The sequence below is a fragment of the Chiloscyllium plagiosum genome, unplaced genomic scaffold, assembly GCF_037043375.1.
Source record: "Chiloscyllium plagiosum isolate Xiang-an unplaced genomic scaffold, Cpla_swu_hap1 HiC_scaffold_3, whole genome shotgun sequence".
Classification (NCBI taxonomy): Eukaryota; Metazoa; Chordata; class Chondrichthyes; order Orectolobiformes; family Hemiscylliidae; genus Chiloscyllium; species Chiloscyllium plagiosum.
In genome coordinates this window covers 47,664,905-47,675,832 of record NW_028270141.1, presented here as the reverse complement: position 1 = coordinate 47,675,832, position 10,928 = coordinate 47,664,905, and the positions used below count along the sequence as shown (strand labels likewise).

Below are 10,928 nucleotides of genomic sequence, written 5' to 3'. Positions count from 1 at the left end.
TTCTGAAAAATCATCAGATTTTATTTCAGAGCTCCAACATACGCAATATATTGCTTTCTTATTAAATTAACCATATTTTTAGCAAATGGTAGAGCAGGCTAAGGGGCTGAATGGCTTACTCCTGCTCCCGCATCTCGTGTTCTTATTCTCTATGCACTGTCATTTCATACAATGATGCCAAATGCAACTTGTCTAATTATTATTTTGGCCAACAATTCATTGGTCAATAATGATCATTGATCATTGTCTTCAATAGGGAGACATAAGGTTGATGCAAATGGTAACAAAGCTTCAAGTTAGAGTTAATAACGTGGTAATGTGACTTGAATTGGGAAATTACCCTTAAGTTAGTTGAACCCTCATCAAGACACCAAACTGTTCACTGTTACTGTTAGATTGGCAATACAGCTATGACATTAGTTTGCATGCTATTTTTCAAATCATGTTGCATTTTATTCATAGAGATGTCAAATTTTTATTCAACTCCTTAACAGATTTTATTCAAGGAATTGCACATCGCATCTGCGAGTACAGAGCTCATTTTCATTTGCATCTGCAGATTTCTAGAGCTGAGTATGTCAGCAATGAACAACCTCATTTTACTTGTGGCATTTAAGCTAATGTCAGTTTGGAGTCTTTATGCACAGCACTGAAGGTCAACTTAAAGAAAGCCAAAACAGAAAAGCCCGCTCTTATATGTGGTGAGGAACCCAGGCGTACAATAATATACCAGCCTTGTACTTGTAGGAAGAAACCAACCATCATTTTTGCTCTTTTGTACGGCATTGTCACCATCCATTCAGGTCAGCATTTTTAAATAAATCCTGTGCTTAAAATTTTTTTAAGACATGTTAAATGGGATTATTGGGTCAGAGTTTCCACTCTGATGCACAGTTCTCTTTCTGCCCAAAATCAATTAAACCTGAGCCCAAAAATACATGGAATTTCAAACATAAATTACACAATGCCAATCGTCTTTCCATGGTCTTTTGCCGTAAAACAATAATTCTATTTTAGTGTCTTAAAGTCAGGCACACCCCAAAATAGAATTAATCCCCGTGCAACATTTTGACCAACTCTGCTTACTGGCAAGCCTTTAAGAAGGCTTTTAAAATTAAGTTTTCTCCTTTCACAGGAACACGTGGGCACATTTTAAAGTTTTTTAAAAAAAGTTAAAAGGTTAGTTTGCTAAGAAACTGACCGATAAAACTAGTAAGTGGAACTATATAGAATGTTTTAATATCCTGCCTATTCTGTAAAATCAGATAACTGCAGATCGAGTCTGAATAAAAATGCATAAGCTTTGTGAAATGCACTTTGAGTTGCATTAAAACTGTGCCTATTTTAACACTCAAATCAAGGAACATTCTTTACTGTAGGGGGAAATAAGTAATTAAGTTTGAAAACCATACCCAACTGAAGATTTCATCTTTGTAAGCACACAAATTAATTTGGGGGAGAATGTGAACCATAACTTCACTTTGGGAAATTAGTGCCATAATGACTGAATCAAATCTGGGTACAGATTGCAATGTGTTTTTCTATTCAGCTGTTATACGTTGTGGGAAATTTCCTGAATCAGCGCACAGGCAGTCACAAAATAATTACAACATCCATAATGACAATTAACAGTCATGTTCTGCACTAAAACAATCCTCATCAGGAACATCTATATATGAAGAATAAAAGTCCCCACAAACCATACAATCACAATAAGACCAGAGCTACAATGGACAGTAATGTATCCAACTGGAAATTGACCTTCGAAGTGTATTTTACTGGTTATTGGGAAAGATTACCAGCTATGATTTCAATTCACTTTGAGTATTGTCTCCAGCAGTATTTATAGGCTCTTAAATCATCTCACATTCTTCCTTAGGATTCCTTTGAGGGACATGTTAGTCCTAGATGTACCTGTATGATTATAGTTAATATATCTTGGGTGGCATATAGTGACACGACAATTTCCAGTTAGATTGAGATGACTGGATAATAGCTTCTGACAAGTACACCTGGAGACAGAACTGATGGTGACTAGGATTGGTTTATGCGTGTAATTTGTTTTGTGTGGCTATCCTCCATTCACTGAATTATTTATGGAAATATAGCCATGCTTTTATCAGGAGATTCTGTTATAAGGCCATGAGTTGTGTTTCCTATATTTTCAATCATAAGCATGATTTGGTGCAATGAGCAGTGACTCCTTTAAACAGACTCTGTGACTGTTTTCTGCAGCTTGCTGTTTAAATAGATGGTTTGCTGAGTTAATAGACCTCTCTTGCTGTAAAACTGGCCATCTGCCATGAGTTATGCTACGAGTCATCCGACCTCTAACTCACTGGCAAGATGGTGTTAATGTGACAAAGTATATTTTGTACTTTAAATAGCACAGGTGTGGAGTGCTTCAGTACACATGATTGTAGTTTCCAGGCTCTGCTTTCTGCTGGTCTAACAGGATGATTGATCTGTTAGCATTGGAGACATTTCTAATCAGCTTTTCCAGTCTGTTTTTGATTTTCTTCTGATCTTCTAAGGCGCAGCCAATGATAATAGATTGAAACTTCTGGTCGACTGGGCCCGGAGGAGTGTCAGAGGAGCAGGCATTGTAGAGAGCCACCAAGCATTTTTTGTTGCTTCTCAAATCCTCTAGGACCTTGCTGACCACCTCATCAATCAATGCAGTGGCCTTGCTGAGGGCCTCCTCCTGCTGAAGACTCCGGATTGTCTCCACAGAAACCATCACTGTTAGGGTTCGGCCAATGAGGCGATCGGCTGTTACATTGAGTTCTTCCCGTTCCCCTGTGTAAAGATTGGAATAGACTGAGCAGGTAAAATGACCCCCAGATTGAACTTGTACTTTCATCTGTATTTGTATATAGATACAAGCAATAAAAGGTGCAATATTTTGCTTATTTTCAGACATGCCCCATTCATTTATCCTAAATTTAAAGTTAAAATTGTAAAATACGATAATGTTACGGATATCTTCAATTGTAACAATCGCCTGTGAAGCACCTTGGGATGACTTACTATGCTATATAAAAATTAAAGTTGTTTCCATGATTTTGATTTTAATTCACTAGCGGGATATGGGCATCACTGGTTTTTTTTAGATTAGATTCCCCCACATTGTGGAAACAGGCCCTTCAGCCCAACAAGTCCGCACTGACCCTCTGAAGAGTAACCCACCCAGACCCATTTCCCTCTGACTACTGTACCTACACTATGGGCAATTTAGCATGGCCAATTCACCTGACCTGCACAGCTTTGGACTGTGGGAGGAAACTGGAGCACCCGGAGGAAACCCGTGCAGACACGAGGAGCATGTGCAAACTCCACACAGACAATCACCCAAGACTGGAATCAAACCAGGACCCTGGTGCTGTGAGGCAGCAGTGCTAACCACTGAGCCACCGTGCTGCCCTTAGTGCAGCATTTACTGCTATCTTCAGTTGCCCTTGAGAAGGTGGTAGTGAGCACATTCTTGAACCGCTGCAGTCCATGTGCTGGAGGTTGACCCACAATGCCTCTAGGGAGGGAATTTCGGGATTCTGTCCCAGCAAAACTGAAGGAACAGTGATGTAGTTCGAAGTCGGGATGGTTTGAAGGGAAACTTGTAGTCAGGTGAATTGGCCATGCTAAATTGCCCATAGTGTCAGGCATATTAGTGGGAGGGAAATGGGTCTGGGTGGGTTACTCTTCAGAGGGTTGGTGTGGACTGGTTGGGCCGAATGACCTGTTTCCACACTGTAGGGAATCTAATCTAATCTAATCTAAAAATAGTGGTGTTCCAATGTACCTACTACTCTTATTGTTTTAAGATGGAAGTTGTCATCATGTTTGAAGGTGCTTTTAAGGAGCTTTGGGAATTTATATGGGGCATCTTGTAGATGATACATGCTGCTGTTTGTGTGTCAGTGGTGAAGGTTTGTGGATATGATACTAACCAAGCAGGTTGCTTTTTCCTGAGCAGTTTAAATGTTATTGAACCTGCACTCATTTCAGCAAATGGGTAGTATTCCTTCATATTCCTGACTTGTGTCTTGTAGGAGGTGAACAAGCTTTGGGGAGCCAGGAGGTGAGTTACTTGCTGCAGGATTCCTAACTTCTGAGCTGCTCTTGTAGCCACTTATTATATTGCAAATCCAGTTCAGTTTTTTGTCAATGGATGTTGATAATGTGGGAATCAGTGATGGTAATGCCACTGCATGTCAACAAGATGTGGTTACATTATTTCTTATTGAAGACGATCATCACCTTGCATTAGCGTGGCATAAATGTTACTTGCCATGTTTCAATTTATGGGAGAGGGAATGGCCTACTGGTATTATCACTAGACTTTTAATCCAGAAGCTCAGCTAATATTCTGGGAACCTGGGTTTAAATGTCACACTGGCAGCTGATGAATTTGAATTTAATAAAGAATCTGGAATTAAGGTTCTATTAATGCCAAAGAAGTCATTGTTGATTGTTGGAAAAACCCATCTGGTTCACTAATGTCCTTAAGAGAAGGAAATCTGTCATCCTTCCCTGGTCTGACCTTCATGCAACTCCAGACCCACAGCTATGCAGTTCACTCTTACCTGCTCTCTGGGCAATTAGGAATGGGCAAATAAATGCGAGACGAGCTAGAGATGCCCACATTCTATCAGTGACTTCCATGGAAATATTTTCCAGGTCTTGCTGCATTTGGACATGAACTGCTTCAGTATCTGACTGAGCATTTTGAATATAAAAAATGTTGGACGATAATCAACACAAATACACTTACTGATTTCACACTGTAATGTTTTCTGATTAAGCCTGTATATATTTCAGTGTATAGATTGAGTCAAATCATTTGACCTGACTCAATTCCACATGTTACTTCTTACAAGTTTCTCTCAAAAGGTACGCGATTGACATGTGTCCTCTTCGTCTGAGACCCAACTGTTCTTCTACTTCTCACTCAGTATTGAGTCCCAACATTTAAATATAGAGGAAGACAGTTTTTTTTCCTACAGTATTGCTGAAATAGTAGGAACCCAAAATACCAGACAGTCTCATTGACATAGTGACTAAAGGCACTAGGTGCAGTAAGGTTATGCTACTTCTTCTTTGGCATTTCCTTCCCTCAGCCAACAATGCCACATCACTTTAAGCAACAAGCTTATTACTTTATTGGAAAGGTCATAAAATGTTGTGACAACTTTGACTCACAAGAACGTTTGGCATTCTTTAAGATGCTTGTGAAACTGGTCACCATTGTGGGAGACAGTTTACAGGCCACGTAGAGCATTTGAGCATGAGTTTAAGATCAGGGATTATGAGGGTCAGAATCCTTGAAGAATTGATGAGGCTCCAGGCTTGAGAAAGAAAGGACTGGTTCCATTAGTGATTGCATGCAAGTGGCCAGAACTGAAAAAGAAATACAGCTATGAAAGATTGACTTCAAGAGAAACAAATCAGTAAGGGAGGAAAGAGATGAGCAAGGAGACCGGAAAAAAGAGGAAAGAGGGAAAGAGAGAGAGAGAAATGAGAAAGATGAAGATCTCAAAATGAAAAGTTCTGAATATACAAACTTGAATTAAAGAGAGGTAAAGCTGGCTTAGACAAATCTCTTAACTTTAATTTGCTAAGAATTCTTGTTTGATACCTAAACTAAATTTAATCAGGAGGAAGTAAAGATGTAATTTGTGGAAAATTATAGGCCAATTAGCCTAACCTCGGTTGTTGGTAAAATTCTAGAATCCATCATTAAGGATGAGGTTTCTAAATTCTCGGAAGAGCAGGGTCGGATTAGAACAAGTCAACATGGATTTAGTAAGGGGAGGTCGTGCCTGACAAACCTGTTGGAGTTCTTTGAAGAGGTGACAAGTAGGTTAGACCGGGGAAACCCAGTGGATGTGGTCTACCTAGACTTCCAAAAGGCCTTTGATAAGGTGCCACACGCGAGTCTGCTGAGCAAGATGAGGACCCATGGTGTTCGAGGTGAGCTACTGGCATGGATTGAGGATTGGCTGTCTGACAGAAGGCAGAGAGTTGGGATAAAAGGTTCTTTTTCGGAATGGCAGCCGGTGACAAGCGGTGTCCCGCAGGGTTCAGTGTTGGGGCCACAGCTGTTCACATTATATATTAATGATCTGGATGAAGGGACTGGGGGCATTCTAGCGAAGTTTGCCGATGATACAAAGTTAGGTGGACAGGCAGGTAGTACTGAGGAAGTGGGGAGGCTGCAGAAGGATCTAGACAGTTTGGAAGAGTGGTCCAGGAAATGGCTGATGGAATTCAATGTGGGCAAATGCGAGGTCTTGCACTTTGGAAAAAAGAATACAAGCATGGACTACTTTCTAAACAGTGAAAAAATTCATAAAGCCAAAGTACAGAGGGATCTGGGAGTGCTAGTTGAGGATTCTCTAAAGGTAAACATGCAGGTTGAGTCCATGATTAAGAAAGCGAATGCAATGTTGTCAATTATCTCAAGAGGAGAAAGTGAGGACTGCAGATGCTGGAGATCAGAGCTGAAAATGTGTTGCTGGAAAAGCGCAGCAGGTCAGGCAGCATCCAAGGAACAGGAGAATCGACATTTCGGGCATAAGCCTGAAGAAGGGCTTCTGCCCGAAACGTCGATTCTCCTGTTCCTTGGATGCTGCCTGACCTGCTGCGCTTTTCCAGCAACACATTTTCAGCAATTATCTCAAGAGGGTTGGAATATAAAAGCACCATTACGACTGAGACTTTATAAAGCTCTGGTTAGGCCCCATTTGGAGTACTGTGTCCAGTTTTGGTCCCCACACCTCAGGAAGGACATACTGGCACTGGAGCGTGTCCAGCGGAGATTCACATGGATGATCCCTGGAATGGTAGGTCTAACATATGAGGAACGGCTGAGGATCCTGGGATTGTATTCATTGGAGTTTAGAAGATTAAGGGGAGATCTAATGGAAACTTACAAGATAATACATGGCTTGGAGAGGGTGGACGCTAGGAAATTGTTTCCATTAGGCGAGGAGACTAGGACCCATGGACACAGCCTTAGAATTAGAGGGGGTAAATTCAGAACAGAAATGCGGAGACATTTCTTCAGCCAGAGAGTGGTGGGCCTGTGGAATTCATTGCCACAGAGTGCAGTGGAGACTGGGACGCTAAATATCTTCAAGGCAGAAATTGATAAATTCTTGATGTCACAAGGAATTAAGGACTACGGGGAGAATGCGGGTAAGTGGAGTTGAAATGCCCATCAGCCATGATTGAATGGCGGAGTGGACTCGATGGGCCGAGTGGCCTTACTTCCGCTCTTATGTCTTATGGTCTTATGGTGTTCTTTGAGAAAATTGCTACAAATCTACAATGACCAAAAGAACAGCAGACCATGGTTTGTGAGTGTTTGTGTAGGTAGTCTTTGGAGGTGTGCTCATCTTTTTCAATATACCACTTATGTGATTATGAGGCAGTAAAAACCATTGTGCCCAGTGTTTATGAGATGGTGCCAGAAGCCTGCAGGCACTTATTTAAAAATCTGAGAATGAGAATGGATCAGACCTATGTAGAATCAGCCTTGAAAAACAAAATGGTGTTCAATAGGCAGTGCAGGTTTAGATTAGATGAGATTACATTACATTACAGTGTGGAAACAGGCACAACAAGTCCACACCGACCCGCCGAAGCGCAACCCACCCATACCCCTACATTTACTCCTTACCTAACACCACGGGCAATTTAGCATGGCCAATTCACCTGACCTGCACATCTTTGGACTGTGGGAGGAAACCGGAGCACCCTGAGGAAACCCACGCAGACACGGGGAGAACGTGCAAACTCCACACAGTCAGTCGCCTGAGGCGGGAATTGAACCCGGGTCTCAGGCGCTGTGAGGCAGCAGTGCTAACCACTGTGCCACCATGCCGCCCACAACAGAACAGAACTTCAATAACCTTTGATGATGTTGAGGGTGAATTGAAAGATTGTGTCCCATTGGGTTTAAGGACTTGCCACAAAGATTGTAAAATAAGGGAAATCTTGGTAGTGGCAGACAATTATGAATTAAGTTGATTAGTTACACGCTCACTTGGGATCTTGCAAAGAAACATGGATGAAAGGAAGATTAATGTTGAGGAAAGATGGGGGCAGGTAAACACCCAATCCCCTCCTTGAGTTATGAGAAGTGAAGGTTTTGGGAACAGGGCACTGACATGCTACTTCTCTCAGAAGAAATGTGTGATGTCTAAATTCTGCAAATTAAAACCAAACCTATTGCAATTTTCTAGTCAAGAACATATTATTCTCACTCAAAATTTCCAGTAAGCAAGACTTGGGCAAGGACTCACCTTCACTGATATGCTTCATGTCCCGGCTGTTCTGCACACTTTGGATCAGTTCCAGGAGGGTTTCCTTCTCTTGCTCCATTGAAGCCGCTGCTTCCCGCAAAGCTTCCACCCTAAAATGACAATGTTCACATTTTGATGTGTTTTGGGGTAAGGTTGTGACTTGGATAAAAAAAACAATGATTCCAGAAATGTGTTGTGAGTACAACATCCTTCTAGATGATTACCTCAGAGTCTCAAAGCACAGGAGGAGGCCATTTATTATGCTTCTGTTGTTATCCCATTTGTCCAAATACCCGAGCTCTTGCCCAAAACTCTGCAACCTCTTCCCTTTGAGGTATTTTCCCAGTGTTTTGGTGGAAGTCACTGTTGAATTTGCATAGGCATTTCAGACAATTCTGTCCAGATCATAAGTCTCTGTACAAAAGAAAAATTATTCTCAACCTCCTGGTACTTCCTCCATTGCCAGAGATGATTTAAAAATTTGGGTCAGGTCCCCTGTAATTTCCTCCCACTCTCCCATCGCAGCCTGGGATACAATTCATCCAGACCTGGGGATTTGACCATTTTTAAATCCATCAAAATCTCCAAAAGCTCCTTGCTTCTTATGTTTACGGTATAATATTTAATAGGGCAACAATGGGGAGAAAATGCAACAGTAAAGTGACTTTTTTCATGGAAGTTATTAGTGATGTTTGAGGATGCAAACTAAGATGGTGTTAGATGTTTCTGTTCATTTAGCCATTGCTGTTTTTATTTGCTGATTATGATTTAAATTACAAAGCTCAAAAATGTATTTTAGTTTGAATAAACATATCTGTTAACATTTATATGGTTAACCAATATAATTTTAATAATTTAAAACATGTAATTTTAAAATTATATTTACATCCCCAATTTACATTGCAATTGAGTCTCAAGGTGTGATCAACCTGGAGTTTCTGGCCCAGAGATAGGGATGCTAGCCACTGATCTACATGCATCTATTTTGAAACTGCTCCTTACTGAGATGTTTTCTTCGTTAACAGCTCAGACATGTTGTAATACACCTCTCTAGCAGGTGGGACTTCAACCTAGATGCCTTAGTTCAGGGATAGGGACACGACAACTGTTCCATAAGAATTCTTAAAAGCCTATTGCATGTTGTATTCCCAGGCATTCTCCCATCCAAGTACTGACCAGGCCTTGATTGCTTAGCTTCTAATATCAAAAAAATCAGGCATTTTCAGACTGGTATGGTTGTAGTCACTGCACTGTATTGACATGTAATCGTAAACTGCAGGTTTATTGGGAATAATTCAGAACATTCGCTGTGAATAAATGGGAATTCGGCACACAGCCTATTAGTAAGTTAACTAAACCTAATGAACAAAACGAGTTTTCAACTGAGGAGTTGAGATCACTGCAGTTGACATCCATATCATTACATTCTTGTGTATCTGCTGCAGATTTTTTTTTGCTTAATCAATAATCATAAACCTATGTCCTTTGAACCGTCGGTTTCCCGCAATGAAAACTCCCCAAAATAGCCCAATATTAAACCTTGTACCATTCTTCCCTGTTGAAAGGAGAAAGAACTCAGTGCCTGTGATCCGATACTGGAAAGTGCAGAGCGGTCCATGCCTTTTCCGGCTGACTGAACACTGCAGCAAAATGCACCGAATGTCACCAAGGGCTGAGCTGTTGGGTGAGAGGGGACGCGGGATTAAAAAGATTTGACAGCGCCTCAGCGGCCAGGCGAGAGGGACACACAGAGAGCTAGAGAGGGGGCGGGAGGAAAGAAGCTCTCACTAAAAATAGAAATGCAGAAGTCTCTTTTCGATTCGGTAAGGCCACCCTGCCCCCAAGAGGCTTTTTTTGTTTAGGATCCTAAAAAAAATTCCAGAAAATAACAAACGATATTTTTCACCTGTGCTTTTAAAAATAAAGGCAAACATAATGATTGAACTCGTTTTTTAACCTGTGTGTTATTTTTGTTTCTGTATGAACCGCGACTGGTATCCTCTCCTACCTCAGCTCTAAGTTATCCAGTGTCTCCAGTAATCGCCCCGATCGATCTGCCATGGACACAGAGCGGAAGAATTTGTTCTCTGCATCGCTCCCCTTTACCTGATTCACCTTAGATTGGGCCATGTTGCTGACAAGCCTCAGGACTGTCAACTGGCCTTTCTCTCTCTCTGACTCTCTGCTGTTCCTCCGGGAGTCTTGGCTCCTCTTGCTGCGGGATCTGTCCGTCTCCCTGCAGGAAATGAAGATTTCCAAATAGGGTGAGGACTCCCCACTGTCCGAGGAGGGAGGTGGGCGATTCTCTGCTCAGGGGAAAGAAGGAAGAATGCAGAGCAGAAGCAAGAGAAACTAAACAGTCTCTGGCTCAGATTTGTTCCTGTCTGGTGGGATTTCTGGAAAAAAAATCTCGACAGCAGCCAAGCAATATATTTAGCAAGGTGCATATCCTCAATGTTTCTAGTCAACTGTTGGTGGGGATTGTGAACGTGTCACTACTTTTAAACATTTATTTTATTCTCTTGTGTCTGTTCATTCTTTCTGAATCCAAGTTATATCACTGTATTTCTCTTTCTGGGCCTGATTTGTGTGTAATTCATTCCTTTTCCCACTCCATCACCA

At 41.4% G+C, this 10,928-nt stretch overlaps 1 protein-coding gene across 1 annotated transcript; it reads right to left on the bottom strand.

Annotated features, from left to right (window-relative positions):
* bag2 (BAG cochaperone 2) lies at positions 1–10,648 on the bottom strand. The gene is made up of 3 exons (XM_043681367.2): positions 10,315–10,648; positions 8,307–8,416; positions 1–2,799 (listed from the first exon to the last, which is right to left on the bottom strand). Exons 1-3 carry the CDS (start codon positions 10,434–10,436, stop codon positions 2,405–2,407), a joined length of 627 nt encoding a protein of 208 aa, XP_043537302.2. The 5' UTR covers positions 10,437–10,648; the 3' UTR covers positions 1–2,404.
* Between the last annotated feature and the right edge of the window lie 280 nt (positions 10,649–10,928).

Excerpts from the sequence above, each read along its gene's own strand:
- bag2 (XM_043681367.2), bottom strand. The coding sequence starts at position 10,436 with ATGGCCCAATCTAAGGTGAATCAGGTAAAGGGGAGCGATGCAGAGAAC. Across the intron at positions 8,417-10,314 it reads CTGGATAACTTAGAGCTGAG|GGTGGAAGCTTTGCGGGAAG; the intron begins GTAGGAGAGGAT and ends TTGTCATTTTAG. Across the intron at positions 2,800-8,306 it reads CATGAAGCATATCAGTGAAG|GGGAACGGGAAGAACTCAAT; the intron begins GTGAGTCCTTGC and ends ATCTTTACACAG.